The sequence below is a fragment of the Aythya marila genome, assembly GCF_965140915.1.
Source record: "Aythya marila genome assembly, chromosome: W".
Lineage (NCBI taxonomy): Eukaryota > Metazoa > Chordata > Aves > Anseriformes > Anatidae > Aythya > Aythya marila.
Window position 1 is genome coordinate 14,844,686 of NC_139081.1, and position 26,617 is coordinate 14,871,302.

At 46.5% G+C, this 26,617-nt stretch overlaps 1 protein-coding gene across 1 annotated transcript; it reads right to left on the reverse strand.

Annotated features, from left to right (window-relative positions):
• Positions 1-203: 203 nt before the first annotated feature.
• LOC309889516 (very low-density lipoprotein receptor-like) lies at positions 204-13,265 on the reverse strand (the record flags this gene model as incomplete). Its single annotated transcript, XM_082782367.1, has 3 exons — positions 204-426; positions 10,739-12,049; positions 12,895-13,265. The coding sequence occupies 3 exons, from the start codon at positions 13,263-13,265 to the stop codon at positions 204-206; spliced, it is 1,905 nt and encodes a 634-aa protein (XP_082638493.1).
• Between the last annotated feature and the right edge of the window lie 13,352 nt (positions 13,266-26,617).

A 26,617-nucleotide genomic window follows, 5' to 3' on the forward strand; every position in this document is an offset into this window, starting at 1 on the left:
CACGCTGTGTGGTATGAAGGCCGAACAGCAGGTGGCGATGGCGACGGCGCAAGCTTTGTCAGCACGGTCCGGGTCTGACAAACCTTCAACTACAAAATCCGACAGCTCAGGATCACTTCTGCCACAATTGTTTTCATTGGTTCCTGCACCCTCCCCGGGTCGTGGTATGACCTTTTCAATAAAGGAATCAGCGGCAGCCATAACTAAGGGACTATTGGAGCACACTTCCTCAGTTTAGCTACAAGGATACTGTGGGAGATGGTGTCAAATGCTTTACTGAAATCAAGATAGACCACATCTACTGCTTCACCATTATCTATCCACCTAGTTATGTTCTCATACAAGGCTATCGAGTTGGTCGAGCACGACTTCCCCTTGGTGAAGCCATGTTGACTGCCCGTAATGACACGTTTATCTTTGATATGCCTAGAGACAATAATAAATTCTAAAAAGTACAAAGTAAGTGATGCACAAAGGAATTGCTCAACACCTTCTGACTGATATCCATCCCATTCCTGAGCAGTGGTTCTCCCCACCCTAGCCAACCACCCCATATTAATTGTTCAGCTTGACATCATATGGTATTGCATATCCCTTTGGCCAACTTTGGTCAGGTGTCCTGGTTCTGTTCCCTCACAGCTCCTTGTGCACCCCTAGTCTCCTCACTGGCAGGACAGTGTTAGAAGCTAAAAAGGACTCGTCTCTTTGCGAAGCAAAAAGGCATTGCTCTGTAAGTGCTAAAATATCAATGTGTAATTATCATTTTTCCCATCCTACATCCAAAACACAGCACCACACCAGCTACTAGGAGGAAAAATAACATGGATGCATTTTGAAGTCTCTCACCAAGTAACCTTTTCTTCACAGTGACAGAAATGATGTACAATTTTCATGGTTTTGGCTGGGATAGAGTTAATTTTCTTTGTGGAGGCTCACATGATGATATGTTTTGAATTTTTGATGAAAAAAAATGTTTGTGTGGGGTTTTTGCTTTACTTCTTGAACTGTCTTTCTCTCTACTGATGAATTCTTGCACCTTTACCTTTCCAGTTCTCCCCCATCTTCTTTCCCCCATCCCACATGGGGAGAGTGAGTGAATGGCTATGTGGTGCTGAGCTGCCTGCCATGGTGAAACCACAACAGCAGTCTTCATTCTTCTTATTTCTTAAGAAGAAAACTAAATTTTCTTAAGATTAGAAAACATTGTTCCTCTCCTTAGTCTCTTAAATGGCCAAGGTCAATATCAACAAAGTTAACTAGTAGGTCTGCAGCAACCCATGCAGAAATCAAAGCCTCTGTCAATAGTACAACTGTCTGTAGTAAAACTTTCTGCTGTATAGGATTAAATAGGAAGGGAAACCTGCACCAGATTAAAAACCCTTCTGTGTGCACTGAAGGTAGCAGCAGGTTCCAAAAAATACAACTACACAATTTAATTGCCATCATTGTTGTGCATCTCAAACAAATTTGCAAGGCTATTTGACTCAATAAGATACTAAGTGAAATTATAAAGAATACATGAAGTCATTTTACTGAGGCTGAGCTTAAAATAATTTACACTGATTAAAGTTAGTTTTAGAAGTTCCACTTAGTGCTTTGGTTTGCATTTAAAAACAGAGATCTATAATTATAATGTAATGTAATTTTAGCAGTAATGAGTAAACTTGGAAAAGTTGCCCTTTTTTGTGTAAGAAAAGTGACTGAAGTTCAGCTAGTTTCTCAGCCAGAAGTTAACATGTCTTATTAGACTTCAACTTTGTCATACAGAGTTTTCCTACTCGCTACAGTTGTTGAGATGAATCATAGAATCATAGTATCTTTTAGGTTGGAAAAGACCTCTAAAATCATCTAGTACAATTGTTAACCTAGCACTGCCAATTCTACCATAAACCTTATTCCTAAAAACTACATCTACACATCTTTTGAATACCTCCAGGGATTATAACTCAAACACTTGCCTGGGCAGCCTGTTCCAATGCCTTACAACTCTTTAAGTGAAGAAATTTATCCTAATATCAAACCTAAACCTTCCTCGTTGAAATTTGGGGCCACTTCCTCTTGTCCTATTGATTGCTGCTTGGGAGAAGAGAATGACCCCCCACCCTGCTACAACCTCCTTTAAGGTAGTTGTAGGGAGCAATAAGGTCTCCCCTGAGACTCCTTTCATCTAGGCTAAACAACACCAGTTCCCTCCGATGCTCCTCATAAGACTTCTTCACCAGCTTTGTTGCCTTTCTTTGGACACACTCCAGCACCTCAATGTCCTTCTTGTAGTGAGGGTCCCAAAAGTGAACGCAGTATTTGAGTTCTGGCCTCATCAGAGTCGAGTACAGAGGGACAATCACTTCCCTAATCCTGCTGGCCACACTGTTTCTGATACAACCTAGGATGCTGTTGGCCTTCTTGGCTACCTGAGCACACTGTTGGCCCATATTTAGCCAGCTATCAACCAATACCCCCAGTTTCCTTTCCACCAGACAGCTTTCCTGCCACTCTTCTCCCAGACTGTAGCATTGCATGGGGTTGTTGTGCCCCAAGTGCAGAACCCAGAAATTCACCTTGTTGAACCTCATACACTTGGCCTCGGCCCACCAGTCCAGCCTATCCAGATCCCTTTGTAGAGCCCTCCTACCCCCAAGCAGATCAACACTCTCACCCAACTTTCTGTCATCTCCCAACTTACTGAGCGTTCACCAAATCCCCTCATCCAGACAACTGATAAAGATATTAAAGTGAACTGGCCCCAGTACTGATCCCAGGGGGACACCTCTTGAATGGCTTCCAACCTAATTTAGCTCCATTCATAACAGCAGTAGCCAGACTGAGCTCAAGCTGGGCTTTGGTCCTTCTAATTTTCTTTCTGCACAGCCTCATGATATCTTTGTAGTCCTCCTGAGTGTCCTGCCCCTTCTGCCAAAGGTCATAAAACCTGTTTTTCTTCCTGAGATCTAGCCATAGCTCTCTCTGTTCAGACAGGTCATGCCAACAGGTCATTTCAGCACATGGGGACTGCCTGTTCCTTTGTCTTCAGGATTTCTTTCTCAAAGACTGTCAAGACTTCCTGGACTCCTCTCCCCTTCAGGACTTCCTCCCAAGGGACTCCACCAACCAGTCTCCTAATAAGGCCAAAATCTGCCCTCCAGAAGTCCAAGGTGGCAGTTCTGCTAACTCTTCTCCTTACTTTTCCAAGAATAACAAAGTCTTTTAATTGATGATAGGTATGCCCAAGTTAGCCTCCAGCTTTCACATCACCAACAAGTCCTTATCTAATCACATGCAAAAGGTAGAGTGAGGCACCTTCCCTAGTTGGCTTACTCACCAGCTGTTTCAGGAAGTTATCTTCCACACACTCCAGAAACTTCCTAGATTGTTTCCTCTCTGGTGTGTTGTATTTCCAGCAGACATCTGGTATGTTGATGTCCCCCACAAGAACAAGGACTAGCAAATGTGAGATTTCTCCCAGCTGCTTAGAGAATATTTTGTTTTCCTCTTCAAATGATGAAGCCGAACGTCTCCCTAGAAATATTCTTTTTTTTTTCATCAAGATTTTCTCAGTTGGAGTATTATAGAGTTTTACGAATTCAAATGTAATTAAATATGTAGTTCTATTTAAATGAGTGTTGTTGTTTAAGCTGGCAGACATCTAAGCACCATACAGCTGTTCATACGTTCCCCCCTGTTCAGTGGAATGGGGGAGAAAACAGAAAAGAGCAAGAACTCATGGTCTGAAATAAGCACAATTTAATAAGAAGAAAGAAAGGAAAAATGAGAATGAGAAGGGGAAGGAGAAGGGGAAGAGGAAGGAGAAGGGGAAGAGGAAGGGGAAGGAGAAGGAGAAGGAGAAGGAGAAGGAGAAGGAGAAGGAGAAGGAGAAGGAGAAGGAGAAGGAGAAGGAGAAGGAGAAGGAGAAGGAGAAGGAGAAGGAGAAGGAGAAGGAGAAGGAGAAGGAGAAGAAAGAAAGTGATGTAATAAATGGCTAAGTCCCAAATAGGGTTATAATCAAAGTTTACAATTTATTAAACAAATAGAGGTAAGCAAACAGCGCTGGGTGCGCCAGGAGTCTCTGCTCCACCAAGACGCACACCAGTTAGATCAAGCGGCTGGTTTTTATGCTCCTAGACTAATACATATTCATTACTACTTCTAAAAAAAACAGGTTATTATAATTAGTTCCCGGAATCCAAACCCTCCTACTGGTGCATGCGTATCAGCCTCCGGTGGTCCCTCTGGGGGTCTCTGGGGGTCTCTCGTGCTGAAGGCTCGTAGTCATCCTCCCAGGCTTTTTTTCTTGTCCATCTTGGCCAGTTGTCAGTGACTTGTGCTGCGTCCCCTGCAAGCTTTGTCTTTTAGTCGTCCTTCGGCTTTCCCCTTCTCCTTAAGCTCCTGGCCAGATATCAGAGACTTGCATAGTGTCCCATGCAATAGTCATAATAGTTAGCAGTTATTCTGAAACCCTCCCCAGATATCAGAGACTTCAAGGAAAAGCCTACAAAAACATTTCCCTTCAAGCTCTCTATTGACACAAAATGCTAAAACATTCCTTTGCAAGATACAAGAAATATATACATTAACCACTCCGTTTTTCTTAGACTTGTGGTTATACAAGGGTATATAAGACAGAAGGTCACATTCATCATACCATGCGGCCCTAGCATTGTTCCATATTGACACGAATCAGATGAACACATTTCACAATGAGAAGGAAAAAAATCAAAACAAAACAATAACAACAAAAAGAACAAACAAAGCAAATGATGCACAATGCAATTGCTCAACACCAGCTCACCAATGTCCATTCCATCCTCGAGCAAGGGAAGCTTCTCCTGGCCAACTCCCCCATTTTTATTGTACAACATGACACATTGTATGGGACATCCCTTTGGCCATTTTCGGTCAACTGTCCTGTTTCTGTACCCTCCCAGCTCCTCGTGCACCCCCATCCTCCATACAGACAGGGCAGCGTGAGAAGCTGAGAAGGCCTTGGCTCTGTGTAAGCACAGCTCAGAAACAAGTAAATATCAGAATGTTATCACTATTATTCTCATTCTAAATCCAAAAAACAGCACTATACTAGCTACTAGGAGGAAAATGAACTCTATCCCAGGCAAAGTCAGGACACCCAGTTTAACTGTTCTCCTTATGTAGTGGAATAAGAGATATGATGATCAAAGGGATCTTAATGGACTGTTCTGGGGAAAGAAAGAGGAATGGCTACAGTAGCTCTTAGGTTGGATACGTTTGGAAGTGAACATTCCTATGACCTTCAGCCAGAAAGGTTTGATTTCTGTAACAGAGGTCTTGGAGCACTCAAACTGTATCTACTCTTGATGAAACTGAAGCACGGAGTGTAAGTGCACCCTGTTCACGAGATGAGGTACTCAGCCATGAGACCAAATTAAAACTGTTCTGAAATCACATCATCATAAACTCAGGAAGTAGACAGTAGCACCATCTGATTTTCCTGCACAAGCTTGATGCTATTGTACCTTGCCATCAAATGTACTTGGTGCCACTGTGAGGGCGGTTCAGGCTGGGTCACCTTCAGGCTGCTTGAGGCTGGGTCACCAGGCTAATAGAAGGAGCAGGGGGTATTTTGTAGTGTGAGTGCGTGGGCCAGGCAGGACAGTTCCCTTCTGTTCGTCTGTCTTGTAGTGTTGCTTCTGCAGCGTGTGTTCTAAGTTATGCTCTCCTCAGGTCTTGATATCCTCCTTGCTTTTTGCACTGGACTGACTAGACAGGCAACTTGGTAGCCACACCAAAGGTCCTAAATGCTTGTTTTGTCATCGTGGGTCTGATCTGAGCACTTCTTGTCTTGCAGTCGCTGCTTAAAGTGCAGATCTGTTTCCCGTCTTGTGCATCATATTCGGTTTCAGATCGCATCTGTTTCCATCCTCACTCTTGCAGAAGTCATCTGGGTCGCATCAGGAGCTCTTGCTTGGGAATTCATTTCCTAAGTGTTTTCTTAAGGGGTCTGCACTCCCCATCCTTCTGGTCTCTTGTCTTAAAGGCAGGCTTTTTATGCCTCCATCATCCCAGTTCTGGCAGTTGCTTCCAGTTGCATGTTGTGACATTTGAGTCTCTCCTTGGGTCTGCTGCAGAGCACCTGTTCTGACTTGCTGTTGCCATAGGGCTTCGCTCTGGGAGTCGTTTCTTCTTGCGCCTTGTGTTCTGTGTGTTGTTGGTAATGTTTGTAGCATCCCTGTGTGTGTTTGGTCTGGAGCTGTCCTGCCTGGCAGTTAGTGACGATAGCTAACGTGGCAGTCCATACTAATACATTGTCCGGACTGTTTTGGCAAAGACATCCGGTCTGCCTTTGTGCACGTACTGAAGGGCAGCTGGCACAGTCATCTCTGTGGTGTTTGCAGATGTGGAGGGGGAGACTCGAGCTGCTTGCAGGCAGCTGTTTGCATAGTGCTTGAACAGTGTGCTGGAGGAGGTCTGTTGAATCTTGAAAGCTTATAGATATGGGGTTCTGAAAATTTTTTATTTTTATTTCTTTCCCCTCCCCAGTGGAGTGTAAACCTTAGGAGGAACCGGTCACAGGAAAGAGCTCCTTCTGTAACTGTCCAGCAACTCGGTAGGCAACTCGGTGACTGGCTTGATCTACTTCTGAGGTGCTGAGGCAAGGGGGCTGCTGTTTTGAAATGATAAAATTAGAAATGGGGTCCCTCGTGTTGTTGAGGGATGGGTGCTAATGCTGGCAGCTGAATGATTATCTTCTGACTGTTTTCATTTGTTAAAGCTGAAATGCAGTGTACACCACGGGACTTCACGACCAGAGCTGCTTTTGGCAAGGTGAGCGATAAACAGATGTAGCAGTTAATTTAGGGGTGCAGTTGTCACTGCAGTTACTTAACTACACAAAATGCAGTAAAAATCCTGTTTATATTTCAGAGGTGTTGTAGCTGGCCTAAGAGAGCAGATGGACACATCTGCGTCGAGGGCAGGTGAGGGGGCAGAGGTGAGGGAGCAGATGAGAGTAACTGTCCTAGCTGTGCTGTGGCTTTGGATGCTGCCTCGGCCTATGCTTTTCTTTTTCTTTTGCAGGTGTCTCACACAGGCTCAGAGGGGCCAAGCTGCACTCTGAAGAGCAGCACAAGAAGGGAGGGCTGGTCGCGAGCTGGGTTGGAGCAGAATGGCCAAGTAGCACAAGGTGACTGCGAAGGGTAGCCATCTTGCTTTGCAGGTGCCGTGGCAGGCTCTCCACAGAAGTGGCTGAGGATTTGAGAAGAGGATACATGTTGCAGGAAGACCGGCTGAAGTCATGACTCACCCCAATATGGTGTGGTGGTTTTACCGTGCTGGGCAGCTTAACACCACAACCGCTCTCTCACTCCCCCTCTTTAGATGAGGAGGGGGAGAAGTAAAGGAAAGAACAACTCACGGGTTGAGATAAGGATAATTTAATTAAAGGGAAATAATAATAATAATTAAAGAAAGATTATTATGAACTAAACAATTTAACTAAAGGGAAATAAAAAGGGAAAGGGGAAAAGGGAGGGGGAAAGGGAAAAAAAAAAAAGGGAGGAAAAGAAACAAATAAAACAACTAAAGGCTATGTGGAAGTGCAGAGGAAAGAAATTACTCTCTACTTCCCACAAATGAGCGATGATTGACCACGTCCTTGAAGCAGGGCCTCAACGCATGTAGCCGGTGTTCGGGAGGAGGACCGACATTTTCACAATGAGAGCCCACCCCTCCCCTCTTCTTCCTGTTTCCACCTTTTATTGCTGAGTGTGACATCACATGGTATGGAATATCCCTTTGATTGGTTTAGGTCAGCTGCCCTGGTGATGTTTCTCTTCTCACTTTTTGCCCACCCCCTAGGAAGGTTAGAGAGAGGCCCGATGCTGTACCAGCACTGCTCAGCAGTAGACACAACACTGGTGTGATACCACTGCTGTTCCAACTACAAGTGCAGGGTACAGCACTGTATGGGCTACTGCCAGGAATGTTAACATTCCAGCCAGACCCAGTACAACCTCCACCCCTTATTCCATAACAGTTGTGTCACACTCAGATCCCCATACTTTAGCATACAAGCATTCTCATCATTATTCCTTGTCCTTTAACAGGACAAGGATTTAACAGAATAGGATTAATAGGCAGGTGTATTTTTTTCATTCCATAGGTCTTTCTTGGAAAATGTTCATAAGAACTGTTGATGATTAGGTCTTCATCTGCCAAAGTGGCCACTCAAGGCAGGTGGAGTTGGATGTCTGGACACCAGCACCAGCTTAGCTCAAGTCCTTGTTGCACTGCCTGGCTCCTTGCAAAGTTGACCTGTTGTTGGTCCTGCAGCGTCTTCCTACAACACATAACTTAGATTACAGATTAGTTTTCTCTCAATGTCAAATCTCCTTGAGGCACACACTTGATATCCCCATTCTTTTGCATGACCCACCAGGTATACCCCGGTCCTTGGGTGAAGACAATCCCACGAGTGGGTTTGTCTTTTCCCGAGGCAGGAGCAACCCACACTGCCTTCCCCATCCACCTTCCTATATGCACTACGGGAACTTTAGCTCCTTTCACAGTGTGTAGGGGTTTTGTTTCGGCAGGACCAGCACGGCTGTCAGACCCCCTATTGTTAACTAGCCAAGTGGCTTCTGGTAGATTTGTGTCCCATTGTTTCCATGTCTCAGCACCCAATGCTCGTAACATAGTCTTTAACAGCCCATTGTACCTCTCAACCTTCCCAGAGGCTTGTGGGTGATAAGGGATGTGGTACACCCACTCAATACCATGCCTCTTGGCTCAGGAGGTAAAAAGATTGTTTCGGAAATGACTCCCATTGTCAAACTCAATTCTCTCTGGTGTACCATGACGCCACAATACCTGCCTTTCCAGGCCCAAGATAGTGTTTCAGGCCATGGCGTGGTTTACGGGGTATGTTTCCAGCCACCCAGTAGTTGCTTCTACCATGGTGAGTATGTACCGTTTACCTAGGCAGGTTTTTTGGGAGTGGTCAATTGGTAGTGAGTGGTAGTCAATTTGCCAGGCCTCACCATATTGAAACCCTAGCCGTCTCCCCCTGTTCCAGGGAGATTTTACCTTCATGGCTTTCTTGATTGCAGCACAGGTCTCACACTCATGGGTAACCTGTGTGATGGCCTCAATGGTCAAGTCCACCCCTCGATCACGAGCTTATCTGTAAGTGGCATCTGTCCTGGTTTCAGTTAGAACGGCTGCATGGTGTTTAGCTGCCGGCCGGGTTAAACCACGACAGCATCCCTCCCCAGATGTCCTGATGTTTCACGAGCTACAAAGAGCTCACCCTTATGTTCCCAGTCTAGGTCCACCTGAGCCACTTCAATTTTCGAAGCTCGATTCACTTCTTCATTGTTCTGATGTTCTTCAGTAGCGCGACTCTTGGGCATGTGGGCATCTACATGACGTACTTTTACAGCCAGGTTTTCTACCCCAGCAGCAATATCTTGCCACAGGGTAGCAGCCCAGATAGGCTTACCTCTGCGCTGCCAGTTGCTCTGTTTCTATTGCTGCAGCCACCCCCACAGAGCATTTGCCACCATCCATGAGTCAGTGTAAAGATACAATGCTGGCCATTTTTCTCTTTCGGCGATGTCTAGGGCTAGTTGTATGGCTTTTACTTCTGTGTTGCAGGAAGCACGGCTGAAAGCACGACAGACACCAGTAGAGTCAGATCATGCTCCAATTTATTGCCCGAATAGCCTAACTTTTATAGAGAACTTAACAGGGGTGGACAGTGTTTCACACGATTATTGGTCAAAAGCACTCAGACAAACAACTGCAAGAAAACAACCCCACCTGCAAGAAAACAACCCCCTTGTGATTAGCAGTCACATAGACCTTGTCCTTGAGGCCAGCTACTGGTAACAATATTTTCCTGAATTCCTCAATTGGGCGATGTGGGAACACTGTCATGGGAACTTCTCATAGTTGCCCTGGTAGCTTGGTTTGCTCAGCTACAGCAAGCCATGGGATTTTTGCTGTTTCAAGAAATCCCTCAACAATTCCCCCTTCTTCTTTTGAGCAAACCAAGCCCGACACAGCAGTTTTACAAGTAACTCTTTAGCTATACTTACAACACACAACGATGATTACCACCACCATAAACCAAATCCTTAATCCCCTTGTGATTAAACCCAGCAACCATCTACACTTTGTTTCAAACAAGTCAGTGAACCATTGATTGAAAGGATTGATACCATATTGAATCTTTCTCATGTGCTCTTTCAGGAAAGTAATGGATTTGTGAATTGACTCATTATGATCAGAAAGGTTTAAACAGTACATTCCCTTAAAGTCCTCACACCCATTCCTTTGAGCCAAAAGCAAGATGTCAATAGCAGCTTGATCCTGTAAAAGCAGATGTCGCAGACTATTTTGATCTGGTAACATCTCCTCAAGTATCTCTGTCGTGGTATAGGCTTGCCTCTCGGCCCAGCATACCAGTTTTTCTAAGTTGTTACGTGCGGCCGCAGATGCCACTCCAGGCACTGAAATTGCTAATGCCGCTCTAGCTGCAACCCCACACAATTCAACATTATCATTGCAATCCGATGCAAGCAATGTCCATTTATGTCTGGTGATCTCACGCAACTGTAACAAGCTAGGAGCAAATACAATGAGTTTATCTAAGTAACATGGACATCTGATAGCATTTGCAGGGATACCTTGCCAGGCCCCATCCCCACAAATCAGAAGCACATCAGGAGGTAAGGCCAAAGCTGTACAATTGTTCCAAACACTGTACTTGTTACCCCTTGTCTCCATGCTATAAACCCCTAAGTCCTGCTTAGCAGCGTCATTGTAATCACAGGTGTTATTTGTGTTTTTGTACCGGTATGGCCTTTTCCAGGTTCCTGTAGCAGGAATCATCTGATATCCACGGCTACGTTCACTTTTGTAGCCACCTTTCAGGTTGATACATATTTGACTACAGTTACCAGGGTTTTGGCATTCATCAATGTCTCCACAGTTTCTCTTGTCTACAAACTCAAACCCAGCTGGACAGTCACATTCCTTTATGTTGCATTCCTCCAGGGGCTCATCACCCCAGTCCTTGCAGTCTCTCTGCTGGTTACACACTTTATTGATATCTATGCATTCTCCACTTCTGCACTTGAATTTGCCAGGTCCAGAGCACTGAATAACATTGTTACAGTTTGCTTCATCAGTGCCATCCAGACAGTCTCTCACACCACTGCACTGCCTACTCCCATGGACACAGTTCCCATCTTCACATCTGAACTGGTCTGGCCTGCAGGTCTGAGAAAGGCAGTTAATTTCATCACTTCCATCCTTGCAATCAGGATCTCCATCACATCGCCACTTCTTGTGGATACATTCACCTGAGCCGCACTGCACCTCACTCGTAGAACACTTCACTGGAGGTGCAGGCAGGCGGCCACACTGCTCCAAAGATTCATCTGAGTGGTCGGAGCAGTCAGCAGCATCATCACACACCCAGCTGATAGGGATGCAGGTAGAACTCTTGCACTGAAACTCATGAACACCACAGGTAGGAGGTGCACACTCCAGCTCATTGCTACCATCACTGCAGTCATCTTGAACATTGCAGACAAAGCTTTTGGAAATACATGGCCCACTACTGCATGTGAATTCTGCTGCACTACAAGTCACAATGCCACAATTCTCTTCATCTTCTCCACTGTCACAGTCCTTTTCACCATCACATTTCCAGGACACTGGGATACACTGGGTTGACTGAGGACCACAGCTGATTTCATTTACCCGACATGTTCTCATATGACACAGATCAGCACTCTCATCAGACCCATTTTCACAGTCCGGATCCCCATCACACGGCCATCTATTTGGCACACACTGACCACTGTTGCAGACAAAGTCAGGTTCAGCACACGTCTTCTTCACACAAGCACTCTCATCACTGCCATCTGAGCAGTCTTCACATTTTACTCTAGCACTGTCGGCGGCAGTGCACAGGCAGGCGAGGGCGAGCAGCAGGCAGAGCGCCCCACAGAGCAGCAGCGCCTGCCACCGCTCCGCACCTGTGTCACTTATACTACTCCTATTACCCGTGCTGTTAGTGTCAGTGGCATCCTCCTGGTACCGTTTCTGTCTTTGCCGCCCCTTACTCTCCCCCTTTTCCTTTTGCCACTGACCATTCACCACAAATGGATGAGACACATGATTACTAGTTAGGAAAGAGAGTGTAACGTCTGCTTTACGGCTGCAGGCCGTGCCAGCTGCAACCCTAGAAGCTGTTTGTGAACAAGCCTGCCGATGGTCATTTGGCAGTGTAATCTGCGTCTCTGCACTCCTGCCCCGCAATAGAGCTAAATTGTCACTAGTAATCTGTAGAATGTGGCAACCCCACGGAATCTTATCCAGAAACATAGTTATAACACCGATCTGGGGACGAATAGTCTTTTTTGCATTGCAAGATAAACTTCTTATAAAAAGAATGCCAGAGAGAAGCAGCACAGCCGCCGCTGCATCCATGGTTCCGTCAGGCAGGCTGCAGGGTCCTGATGTCCATCCCTCTGCTCTGTGCCGACTCGCCACACGGTGAGGGTCGGCTGCCGTTGTCCACTGACGCCTCTGGTCTCCCATAGCAACTCGATCTCGGATGTCCCATATCGCACCGCGATTATTTCAATTTCATGCGATTACTTCAAATTTCCCGCGTCTCTCCGCGATTCCTTTTTCCGCGTCCCCCCGCGATTCCGCGTCTCTCCGCGATTCCCTTTTCCGCGTCCCCCCGCGATTCCGCGTCTCTCCGCGATTCCCTTTTCCGCGTCCCCCCGCGATTCCGCGTCCCCCCGCGATTCCGCCTCACCGCGATTCCTTTTTCCGCGTCCCTCCGCGATTCCGCGTCTCTCCGCGATTCCCTTTTCCGCGTCCCCCCGCGATTCCGCATCCCACCGCGATTCCTTTTTCCGCGTCCCACCGCGATTCCGCGTCCCACCGCGATTCCGTTTCCCGCGTCTCACCGCGATTCCGCGTCTCTCCGCGATTCCGCGTCCCACCGCGATTCCATTTCCCGCGTCCCACCGCGATTCCGCGTCCCTCCGCGATTCCGTTTTCCGCGTCCCTCCGCGATTCCGTTTCCCGCGTCTCACCGCGATTCCGCGTCCCTCCGCGATTCCGCGTCCCACCGCGATTCCGTTTTCCGCGTCCCACCGCGATTCCGTTTCCCGGGTCTCACCGCGATTCCATGTCCCACCGCGATTCCGTTTCCCGCGTCCCACCGCGATTCCGCGTCTCACCGCGATTCCGTTTTCCGTGTCCCACATCTCTCACCGGGAGTACCGCGTCTCACCGTGAGGCCTGTGTACAGTGTTTCCGGGCCGGTGTCTGGTCTGCTCCAGCGCCGGTTGGATGGGCGCTCCGATGTCCCGGCGGCGCGGCGAGGTCGCGGCGCCGCTGGTCCCCGGCGCCGCTGGTCCCGGCGCCGCGCCGATGTCGCGGCGCCGCTGGTCCCGACGCCGCTGGTTTCCTGGTCCCCCTGCGTTCTGATGTGCCGGCGCCACTAGTGTCCCGCTGCGCTGCGATGTTTGTCCCGGCGCCGCTGCGATGTCCTGTTCGGGTCCTGTTCAGGGGTCCCTGTTCGGGCGCCATATGTTGCAGGAAGCACGGCCGAAAGCACGACAGACACCAGTATGGTCAGATCATGCTCCAATTTATTGCCCGAATAGCCTAACTTTTATAGAGAACTTAACAGGGGTGGACAGTGTTTCACACAAGATTATTGGTCAAAAGCACTCAGACAAACAACTGCAAGAAAACAACCCCACCTGCAAGAAAACAACCCCCTTGTGATTAGCAGTCACATAGACCTTGTCCTTGAGGCCAGCTACTGGTAACAATATTTTCCTGAATTCCTCAATTGGGCGATGTGGGAACACTGTCATGGGAACTTCTCATAGTTGCTCTGGTAGCTTGGTTTGCTCAGCTACAGCAAGCCATGGGATTTTTGCTGTTTCAAGAAATCCCTCAACACTTCTGCATACTGACTCGACTTGCCTTCCCCTTCCATGGCCTCCACAACAGTGTGTGGGACTCCACACAGCAGCTTTACATTTCTGATGGCTCCCTACCACACAGCAGGATCCAGCAGTAAACAACGCATACTGCTTTCTGTCTTCTGGCAACTCATTGTATGGTGGTGCCTCTTCAGCATGGGTTACCTCTTCTGTTGGCACTCCGAAATCTCTGCCTTCCGGCCAGTCCATAATCTCTTCCAGGATTTCTGGGCGATTGGGTTTTCCCATTCGAGCCCGCTGTGTAATTAACGCTATCCACTTACTCCACGTAGCATCAGTTGCATGGTGTGTAGTGGGAATTTTCTCTTTGAACATCCAATGTAACACAGGTAGCTGTGGGGCCAAGAGGAGCTGTGCTTCTGCACCCACAACTTCTGAAGCAGCTCAAACGCCCTCATATGCTTTGAGTATCTCTTTTTCAGTTGGGGTGTAATTGGCTTCTGATCCTCGATAGCCCCAACTCCAGAAGCCCAGAGGTCGACCTTGAGTTTCTTCTGGGGTTTTCTGCCAGAGGCTCCAGGTGAGGCCATTCTCCCCAGCTGCAGTGTAAAGTATATTTTGCACAGCTGGTCCGGTACAGACAGGCCCAAGGGCTACTGCACGAGCTATGTCTTGTTTGATTTGTTCAAAGGCCTGTTGTTGCTCAGGGCCCCACTCAAAATAGTTTCTTTTTCAAGTCACTCGAAGGACTCCCAAGCTGACTATAGCCTGGCACATGCATTCTCCAGAATCCCACGAGGCCTAGGAAAGCCTGTGTTTCTTTTTTGCTAGTTGGCGGAGACATTGCTGTTATTTTATTGATCACATCCATTGGAATATGGCGACGTCCACCCTGCCATTTTACCCCCAAGAACTGGATTTCCTGTGTAGGCCCCTTGACCTTGCTCTTTTTAATGGCAAAACCAGCTTTCAGGAGAATTTGGATTACTTTCTTCCCTTTCTCAAAAACTTTTTCTGCTGTGTTGCCCCACACAAGGATGTCGTCAATGTACTGCAGGTGCTCAGGAGCTCCCCCTTGCTCCAGTGCAGACTGGATCAGTCCGCGGCAAATGGTAGGGCTGTGTTTCCACCCCTGGGGCAGCCGATTCCAGGTGTATTGAATGCCTCTCCAAGTGAAAGCAAACTGTGGCCTGCATGCTGCTGCAAAGGGATGGAGAAAAATGCATTAGCAATATCAATTGTGGCATACTACTTGGCTGCTATTGACTCTAGTTTGTACTGAAGTTCTAGCATGTCCGGCACTGCAGCACTCAATGGTGGCGTGACTTCATTCAGGCCTCGATAGTCCACTGTTAGCCTCCAATCGCCATCAGACTTTCACACTGGCCATATAGGACTATTAAAGGGTGAGCGAGTCTTGCTGATTACTCCCTGACTCTCCAGTTGGTGAACCAACTCATGGATGGGAATCAGGGAGTCTCGGTTGCTGCGATATTGCCGTTGGTGCACCACTGTAGTAGCATTTGGTACCTGTTGTTCTTCAGCCTTCAGGAATCCTACAATGGAAGGGCCTACTGAAAGGCCAGGCAGGGTAGACAGCTGCCTAATCTCTGTGCTCAAAGCAGCTATGCCAAAAGCCCACCGGTACCCTTTTGAATCCTTGAAGTACCCTCTCTTGAGGTAGTCTATGCCAAGGATACGTAGAGCCTCTGGGCCAGTCACGATGGGGTGCTTTTGCCACTCATTCCCAGTTAGACTTACTTCAGCTTCCAGTACAGTTAGTTGTTGGGATCCCCCTGTCACTCCAGAGATACAGATGAGTTCTGTCCCCTGGCAGCCTGATGGCATTAAGGTACATTGTGTGCCAGTGTCCACTAGAGCATTGTATTCTTTTGGTTCCAATGTGCCAGGCCATCACATCCACACAGTCCAATAAATCCGGTTATCCCTCTCCTCTACCTGGCCAGAGGCAGGGCCCCTCTAATCCTGGTTGGAGCGTCTGACACTTAATTCTTGCAAATGAGAAGCAGAGGTCCCTTCATCAGGGTCAAGAATAACATCAGCTCTTCTACTGCCTCTGGGGTACTGCCCAATAGAAACTGGAGCAGCATTTCTCTTAGGAGCCCCTCTTCTTGCTGCTGTATTTCCTTTCAGTTCACGTACCCGAGCAGCTAGGGTTGAAGTAGGTACACCATCCCATTTCCTCATATCTTCCCCGTGGTCACGCAGATAAAACCACAAGGTGCCACGTGGTGTGTGTCTTGGGTACTCTCAAGCAGGAAAGTGCTAATTCTTAATGTCTGAAATATCACTCCATCTGGATGAGGACGGATATGCTCGTTCCACGAGCTGGTCAAGTCTTTCAGACAGTTTCTCCACAGCTGAGACACAGGACTGTAGTGGAGCGGAGAGATTGTCTTCATATTTTTGAAGCTGGCAGGACAGATTATACACTGTTGGTCCCATCCCCTCATCCCACTGAATTACTGCCAGCGTACTGGCATGTGCTGATGGTGTACTCCGCGCAAACGTACGCCCCATGGATGTTGTGCACTGGACTTCATCGGGATCTTGATGTGTCTGGGCATTATCCAAAACACTATAAATCATCTCCAGCACAGATAATTCCTGCAGATGCTGGAGACCTTTCTCCATAGTGGCCCACTTGCCTACTCGATATACAATATCTTCAATATGGGCATACCTTTCTTTCGCAGCTGCCAGGAGTTGCCTCCAGAGGCTGTTGAGGGATCTTTGAAACAGCAAGGAGGCCATGACTTGCTGCAGCTGTCCCTGCAGGCTATTCGGGTAATAAAGGGAGAGCATGACCTGACCATACTGGTGTCTGTCATGTTTTCGTCTGTCCTTCCTGCAACAAATGGTGCCCGAACACGGTGAGACCCGGTGAGACGCGGAGAGGCACAGAGAGACATGAGACACGGAGAGACGCGGAGAGACCTGAGACGCAGAGAGACCCATAGAGACGCGGGACGCAGAGAGATGCGGAGAGACACGGAACGTGGAGAGACTTGGAGAGACACAGAGAGCCTCGGAGCAGAGAGACTAGGAACAGAGATGCGGTAACACGCAGGACGCAGAGAGACTCGGAGCACAGACCCGGATAGATGGGGACAGACGCGGTGAGACATGGAGTAGTGTCGCGGTGAGACGTGGAGTAGTGTCATGGTGAGACGCGGAATACTGTCACAGTGAGATGCGGAGTAGTGACGTGGAGAGACGTGGGACATCCAGGGCTGAGTTCTATGGGAGATCGGAGGTGTCAGTGAAGTCGGCAGATGAGCGTTGCTGTGAGGCGATTTGGCACACAGCAGTGGGGTGGAGATCACGACCCTGCAGCTCGTCCGACGTAAGCATGGAGGAGGAAGCAGCTATCCAGCTTCTCTCTAGTATTCTCTCTAAGACAGGTGCATCTTGCAAGGTAAAAAAGATCAAATCCTTGGAGCACTGGGCTCAGAAGGAGGGTTGTCTGAAGGAAATCCCTCTAATGTTTAGCCCAGATGAGTGGCGGCACGTAGCAGATTGTTTATGGGATAAAGCCATCTCAAGTGGAAAGCTGGATAAAGATGTAAGTGGGACATGGCGCACAGTGATTAATGCGCTGTGCGGTATGAAAACCAAACAGCAGCTGCCGATGGTGCCGGCGCAAGCTTTGTCAGTACCATCTGGGACTGACAGAACGCCGAGTAAAAAACCTGAGACCTCAGGAACGTGGCTGGCACGATTCTTTTTGTCGGTTCCTACACCCATCCCGGTTTGGGGTATGACCTCTCCAATAAATCAATCAGCGGCAGAAATAACTAAGGGACTATCAGAGCAGAGTGCTGATGGGGAGTGGGGGCTGCTCTCCCCACCCCCTGCACCAGAAAATCTTGATGCAGCTGTGCTGCCAGCATCTGTGCCGCTGCCAGGCAGCAATAAATCCACTCGCGATGCTTCGCCAATGACAGGTGCAGCAGCAGCTTACAAAAATCCACCTTCAGTGGAGGAGCTGTTCCAAGAACTGCTAGAGAAATTGGGGAACTTAAAAATTACGGATTCAGAGGAGATTCCTCTCTCGTCTGCCCCACCGGAGCCAACTCCCTCATTATCTGTCGCTACAACAGCGTCGGCACCAAGGAGGGACAGGTGCTCCGATGTCATACGCCATGCCATCATAGAAGGACATTGGCATGCTACATCCTTGGCCTGCCCTATCTCTGCTTTCTCAGAACACACTGAAGCTCATGTCTGACCCATCAAGCTGGAATCTCTCTGCAGAGAAAGACATATTTTCAACCATAAGCTCTGAACACAGGTTAGGGTGCTCCTGTGTCTTTGGACCCTCCAGCTGAGCATTTGAATTTCCGGTCTTCACTAGAGGGAAACCATTGCATTGTGAGCACCATGCAACAAGTGTCTTTGGACGGAGCCGGCTCCTCTGATGATCTGAGTGCCAGGTTCCATTCCCACCACCTGGATTCCACTTCCTCAGGAGAAATAATGACCATGCTTGAGGGCACCCTCCAGACTGCTGGGCCACCCCTGGCTGTGTCAACATCGGCTGTTACAGCAGGTTCCATCTCTCCAAGGAGGGACAGGTGCTCCGATGTTATACGTGATGCTTTCATAGAGGGGCATAGGCATGCTACATCCTTGGCCTGCCCTATTATTATCGACTCGGTGCAAGGCACCGGGTTGCGGCAGCCACATGACTGCAAGCTTCTACAATAAGCTCAAAAAATGGTTTTGGACTATGGATTACAATCCCAGGCAGCTCGATAGATAATTCAATGGATATTTCAGGCAAAACCAATGTGTCCACTTGACTGTCGAAACTTGGCATGCTTATTGTTAACTCCTTCCCCACTGTTATTGATTGAAAGGGAATGGCTGCAGTTACCACAGGGGGAAGCGGGTCAACTGCGTCAACCGGGGGACCCTCTGTATGGGATTACTGCAGAGATGTTAAAGGGAACAAGTCCTTATCTCAATACCCAGATTCAGTTGCAGTTCCCTGCGATTATTCACCAAACAGCTGCTCAGCTTGCACTGAGGGTTCTTCTTAGTCTCCCAGGGGAAAAGAAAGCACGTCCCTTCGCATCAGTAGAACAGGCCCCTGGGGAAACATATGCCTAATTTATCGATCGGTTGTGGGCAGCAATTCCTGATCATCTTGATCTAACAGCGGAGTCTAAAAGCAGTGTGTTTAAAATGCTTCCATTTGAAGATGCAAACCCAAAAACTCAAAACATCTTAGTTACACTGCTGAGAACCACACCGGTAGAGGACATGTTGGAAAGGGTACAGAGAGCTGATCAGTCCTGGCAACCAGCTGTGGTGGCACAGGCTGTAAAGGACTGTCAGAGATTTGCTTTTACGGTACCCTCCATTAACAAACAGGCCCCAGCAAAGCGCTATGAATGGCTAGTGCTTCCAAAGTGTATGAAGAATTCCCCTACATTGTGTCAGTTATATGTGGCCTGGGCATTACAACCAATTTGGACAGCGTGGTGTGACGTAATTATTTACCATTATATGGATAACATTCGGTTTGGTAGGCCAGAATGCTTCCAGGATTCAGATTTAAAGTTTATTCAGGATACATTGGAAGCAAAAGGGTTGAAGATAGCCCCAGAGAAGGTTCAACAGAAACAGCCATGGCTATACTTGGGATGGGAAATATCAGACTACTATTTGTCCACAGAAAGTTGATATAACTACAGTGTTACATAAGTTGACAGATGTACAAATGTTCCTGGATAATATTCAGTGGGGTCGCCACATTTTAGGGATTACTAATGACGTCTTAGCTATATTACTACCTTTATTGTGGGGCAGGAGCACAGAGCAGCAGATTACACTAACAAATGACCACCAGCAGGCTCTTTCACAAATAGCTTCTAAGGTTGCAGCTGGCGCTGCTTGCAGACGTATAGCAGAAGTTGCACTCTCCTTCCTAATTAGCAGTCATGTCTCATCCATTTGCGCTGCTTGGTCAGTGGCAAAAAGAAAAGGGGGAGAGTAAGGGGCGACAAAGACAGAAACGGCATCAGGAGGATGCCACTGACATTAACAGCGCAGGTAATAGGAATGGCATAAGTGAAACAGTAGATAGCAAGGGTAGTAAGATAGGGCAGCATTTTCGAGTTCTGGAATGGATTTTCCTACAGATTCAGCCAAAAATGAGTGTTCAAACGCGTGCAGAAGCTATCGCAGAGTTAGTACGTGAGGGTTGCTCTCGGAGTATTGAGATCAGTGGGCAGGAACCAGGAGATATTAGTCTGCTGATGACTCAGGATCATTTGGAATGGTGTTTACAGCAGTCCATACCACTACAAGAAGTTGTGTTAGGTTACCTGGGATTGGTACATTCCCAAACTCCAAAGAGGCCTCTCTGGCAAGTTATAAGATCATATAAATGACAGGCAGTACCATGGCTTTCATCCTGACCAGTGGTGGGTCGCACTGTATACACTGATGCAGGTGCAGCAAGTAAGAAAGCTGTGTGTGTGTGGTACAAGAACAGAAGTTGGGAGAAATACATAATTCCAGGGGAGACAGGGGATTCATTACAAACATTGGCATTGTCTGCAGTTGTTTGGGCTTGTCAGTGCTGGATGCATGAGCCGATTAATTTAGTCTCGGACTCTCTGTTGTCAACGTGGTAAGCTGGAGAGAGGATGCCTTGATATGGCAAACTAAGAGGGTCAGATAGTTGTCATTATTTCTGCAGCTGCGAGATGCCATTCAGGGGAGAACTGCACCTTACTATGTTATCCATATATGTAGTCATCAGTTCTCGATTGGGTTAGCAGAAGATAATTCACAAGCAGACAAGTTGGTGAGTATTGTCACAGAGGGGCCTGAGAGTGATTTTGCACGTGCACAAGTGTTGCACAAAATGTTCCATCAGAATGCAAAGGGTCTTTGAAGAATGCTTGGATTTACTTGGACAGAGGTGAAAGGAATAGTAAGAGCGTGCCCTTCTTGTAGTCATCATGGACCAGGGTTAGGTTTAGGTATTAATCCATGGGGTGTTAAGGCACTTGAGGTATTGCAAATGGATGTAACACATGTACTGGAATTCGGTACTAAAAGACATATGCATGTGAGTATTGATACTTTTTCAAGATTCATATAGGCAACGGCGCAGGGGGGAGAAAAAGCACTCCATGTGGGTAAACATCTGACGGTGTGTCTTGCTGTTATGGGAGTTCCAAAGCAGATAAAGATGGACAATGGTCCAGCGTATGTTAGGAAAAAGGTTAGAAAATTTATGAAAATGTGGGGAGTAAAGCATATCACAGGCGTTCTATGTTCTCCCACGGGCCAAGCGATGGTCAAACGATCACACCAAGTTTTAAAGGAACAATTAGCGAGATTAAAAGAAATCAAGGACATCGATGAGCGATTATCCGAGGCATTGGTTGTCTTGAATCACTTATGTTTGACTAGTGACCGAGAAGACCTTCCTGCAAGTATTCATTTTCAAAAAATAAATAGGGCAGCACCAAATGTGTTACCACGAATAAGAATGAATTACCGAGATCCTGCTACAGGAACTTGGAAAGGGCCATAACACCTGTGATTACAATGACACTGCTAAGCAGGGTTTAGTGGCTTATGGCACGGAGACAAGGGGTAACAAGTACAGTGTTTGGAACAATCGTACAGCTATGGCCTTACCTCCTGATGTTTTTCTGAGTTGCGGGAATAGGGCCTGGCAAGGTATCCCTGCAAATGCTATTGGAGGTCCATGTTACTTACGTAAACTCACTATAATTGTTCCTAGCTTGTCACAGTTGTGTAAGGTCACCAGACATAAACAGGCATTGCTCGCACCGGATTGCAATGATAATGTTGAGTTACTTGGTGTTGCAGCTAAAGCGGCATTGGCAAGTTTAGTGCCAGGAGTGCCATCTGCGGCCGCACTTAATAATTTAGAAAAATTGGTATGCTGGGACGAAAAGCAAGCCAACACCATGACGGAAGTACTTGAGGAGATGTTACCAGATCAAAATAGTCTGCGATATGTGCTCTTACAGGATCGAGCTGCTATTGACTTCTTGCTCTTGGCTCAAGGGCATGGGTGTGAGGACTTTGAGGGAATGTGCTCTTTGAACCTTTCTGATCATAATGAGTCAATTCACAAACCCATTACTTTCCTGAAAGAGCACATGAGAAAGATATGATAAAAGATATGAGAAATATGATATCAATCCTTTCAATCAATGGCTCACTGATTTGTTTGGAACGATGCCTAGATGGTTACTGGGACTAGTCAAAGAGGGATTAAGGATTCTGTTTATTATGGTGTTAATCATCATTGCATGTTGTATTGTAATAAATGTGGTTAAAGGGTTACTTGAAAAACTGTTACATCGGGCTTGGTTTGCTCAAAAAGAAAAAGGGGGAATTGTTGAGGGATTTTTGAAACAGCATGGAGGCCATGACTTGCTTCAGCTGAGCGAACCAAGATACCAGGACGATTATGAGAACTTCCCATGAGAATGTTCCCACTACATCCAATTGAGGAATTTAAAAAATATTGTTGCCAGCAGCTGGCTTCAAGGACAAGATCTACATGACTGCTAATCACAAGGGGGTTGTTTTCTTGCAGTTGTTTGTCTGAGTGCTTTTGACCAATAATCTTGTGTGAGACACTATCCACCCCTGTTAAATTTGCTATAAATATCATGATATTTGGGTAATAAAGAGAAAGCATGAACTGACCATACTGGTGTCTGTCGTGTTTTCGGCCATTCTTCCTTCAACAGTTCTGCACCCAGAGGGTGGTCGGGCACTGGGACAGGCTCCCCAGGGCAGTTGGCACAGCACTGAGCTGCCAGAGTTCAAAAAGCATTTGGACAACACTCTCACATATAGGGTCTGATTTTTGGGTGGCCCTGTGTGAAGACAGGAGGTGGACTTTGTTGATCATTGTGGCTCCCTTCCAACTCAGGATATTCTATGATTCTATGATTTTCCTCTGCTTTCAGTATGATTCCTGTTTCTCTGCCATAGGAACACTAAATACACAAAGGCAGTACAAAGAAAAGCGGAATATTTTTACTTTGCCATGTACATTGAATTATTTCATTTAGGAGATTTCTGCATTTGTTCCAAGTAATTCCTTTGTAGTACAGGGCTTTAAAAAAAATAATAAATAATTGCAGTTTAATGAAACCAAACAAAACATCTAACTTGAAAAAGAAAAATGGCTTTTAAACATTATTTTTAATTTTAGAATTTCTTCTGTATAGAACTGGATGCTTATAGATAGAAAGGAGTAGGGTAACCTATTCCTGGTTAAACCCTTGAAGGTCTGAATTAATTTGTGTGATTCTGTGATTTCAGTCATCGTATGGCACATGCTGCCAGTGGGATAGTGCACACTGCACAACAAAACACTGTGTAGAGATCTTGAGGCCAGCTCAACACGAGCTTGTTTAAATATGAGATGCTTCAGTTCTACTGGCATCATGTTCCTCCTATATGTGAATTTGCTGAAAAATGAGCAGATTGAGAAACCATGTAGGTCACCCAAGCAGAGACAAGTTTTTACACAGCTTCCTATTTCCATTCCTTGTGACAACTCACCGAGGTCACCCTCAGGTATCTGCATTACACACATTTCCCCCCCTCACTTTTTTCTTTTTCACAATAGGCAATGTATTTATTTATTTATTTATTTATTTATGTGGCTGCAGAGGTTTAGGCCAACAGGTCTATAGCAAGGACATAGCAGAAAAAGAAGTAGCAGTCATCAAACACTAGTTTCTCATCATAACCACTGTGAAAATATGTGTGTTCTCCACACATTATTCAATGGACAATTTAACAGAAGAATCACTTTTGGCTTTTGAGGAAAGATTTGTTGCAAACTTCAGAAATTCTAAGTAGTAAAGAAAACAGCCCATGATACCTATATAATATACAAAGGATGGCTCTTACTTTTCTCAAGTTGCCTGTAAACTTTATTAATATAAAATCTTTTGATATATTTCATATGTATAGAAAGAAGGAAATAGAAAAAGGTTAAGTGTAATGAATTACACAGAAGGTTATGCAAAGAAGAAAAGACTTGAAACTGCCTCACTTTTTAACAAAGAAGTTGAATTATTCTCTATAAAATGGCAACTTCTCTTAGACTGGCATTATAAGATAGTTGGCATGCTGTTTACCAATTTCTGTTCTGAGATGGCTCTATATTGGTAAATGAAGTAAAATTAATGTAGCATATACCAACATCATCTGAATTTATGATTTTCCCCTGGGAACATGCAAGTTTTTAGAATGGCACTTTAATGATATGGTTCAAAAGTTGCAATATGTATATCGGGATTTGAGTTTTTTGTCACAATGATTTCAATACATTTATCTGAGAACAAAACAAAATTTTTGCTAAATAATTCTGTATTTTGAAAACTGCTAATAAGCAAAATCAGTTTTCAGAAAAAGAAAAAAAATAGTTCTGAGATTGAAAAAAAAAATGCAATATTGGAAAAAATATCTGTAACTTAAGGAACTGAATGTACAAATTATGTTTCAATCAACAAAATAGCCCACAATCAACTCCTCGGCAGTTTTAAAATGTTAAATTCAGCGTTGTTGTAACTGAATGAAAATTTATAATGTCAAGAAGAAAAAAGCCTTTCAAAGCAAACAGAAAAAGTATAGTTAAGAAAAAAAAAAAAGAAGAAAAAAAAAGAAAAAAATAAAGGAAGGCTAAGCGTAGTCCCTGTACAAACAAACAATCTGGAAAAATGGAGCAGAGAATCACACATTCAGAAGTAATACTTACATTTAATTTGAAGATTTAAAAGTTTAGCATCGGTCCAGTTCTGTTTGGTGACCATATTTAAGAACTTACCTTCTGTATCTCTTATGAAATTGTGTTTTATTTAGATAGTAGAACATTTCTCTGTTTTGTACATAATGTCAATTTCTCATCCTACTCTTCTATTGTTTTATCTCCAGGTGACAATGTAAAATACAAATCACGGGGTGTGTTTCACACTCAGCACCCTGTGTCGTGGTTCTGCTCGAGTGGGCAGCCGAGCTCCACCACAGCCGCTCTCTCACTCCCCCTCCTCAAAGAGGAATGGGGAGAAAATATGTGAAAAGGGCTCAAAGACTGAGATAAGGACAAGAAAATCATGCAGTAATTATTGTAACGGGCAAAACAGACTCGGCATAAGGAGATAGTAAGATTTATTGCTTATTACTAACAAGCTAGAGAAGTGAGAAACAAAGGAAAGAAACCAAAAGCACGTTCCCCCCCCCATCCACCCTCTTCCACCTCCTCCCCCAGAGCAGCGCAGGGGAACGGGGGTGTCCTGGTTTCAGTTAGCACAGAATTAATTTTCTTCCTAGTAGCTGGTGGAATGCTGTGTTTTGGCTTAGAATGAGAAGAGTGCTGATAACACCCCGATGCTTTAATTGTTGCAGAGCAGTGCTTATACTAAGCCAAGGACATCTCAGCCTTTGCTCTGTCCTGCCAACGGGCAGGCTGGGGGGTGCAGTAAGAGCTGGGAGGGGACAGACCCAGGACAGGTGACCCAAACTAGCCAAAGGGGTATTCCATACCATCTGACGTCATGCTAAACAATATATAGGGGTGGCTAGCCGGGGGGAGGGGGCCGGACTGCTCGGGGTTAGGCTGGGCATCGGTCAGCGGGTGGTGAGCAATTGCATTGTGCATCACTTGTTTGTACATACTATTATTACTTTCGTATTATCACCATTGTATCATCATTATTATTATTGTTATTATTATTTTTGTTATTTTTTTTTCCTGTCTTATTAAACTGTCTTTATCTCAACTCACGGGCTTCACTTTCCATTTCTCTCCCCCGTCCCAGAGAGGGAGGGGGGAGGGTGAGCGAACGGCTGCGTGGTGTTTAGCTGCCGGTCGGGTTAAACCACGACAGGGGGAATGGGGGTTGTGGTCAGTCTACAGCACTTCTTCTCTGCCGCTCCTTCTCGGTCACTCTCGTCCCCTGTGCTGTGGGGTCCCTCCCACGGGATACAGTCCTTGATGAACTGATCCAGCGTGGGCTTCCCACAGGCAGCAGCTCTCCCAGAGCTGCTCCAGATATGGGTCCATACCACGGGGTCCATCCCTCAGGAGAAAATTGCTCCAACCTGGCTCCCCTACGGGCTGCAGCTCCTGCCAGGTCACCTGCTCCTGTGTGGGCTCCTCTCCACGGGCTACAGGTCCGGCCCGGAATCTGCTCCGGCAGGGGTCTTCCACAGGTGGCAGCCTCTGTCGGTGCAGGTCCACCTGCTCCACCGTGGTCTCCTCCACGGGCTGCAGCGTGGAACCCCGCTCCACCGTGGTACTCCATGGGCTGCAGGGGGACATCCTGCTTCACCATGGTCCTCACCACAGGCCGCAGGGGACTTCTGCTCTCCGGCGCCTGGAGCACCTCTCCCCCTCCTTCTTCACTGACCTTGGCGCCTGCAAGGCTGTTCCTCACTGCTCTCTCTCTCCCAGCTGCTGTGTGGCACAGCGTTTTTTTCCCTGTCTTAAATATGCTCTCACAGAGACGCAAAATAACATCGCTTATTGGCTCGGCTCTGGTCAGCAGTGGGGCCCTTATCAAACATGGGGCAGCTTCTAGATCCTTCTCACAGAAACCACCCCTATGGCCCCCTGC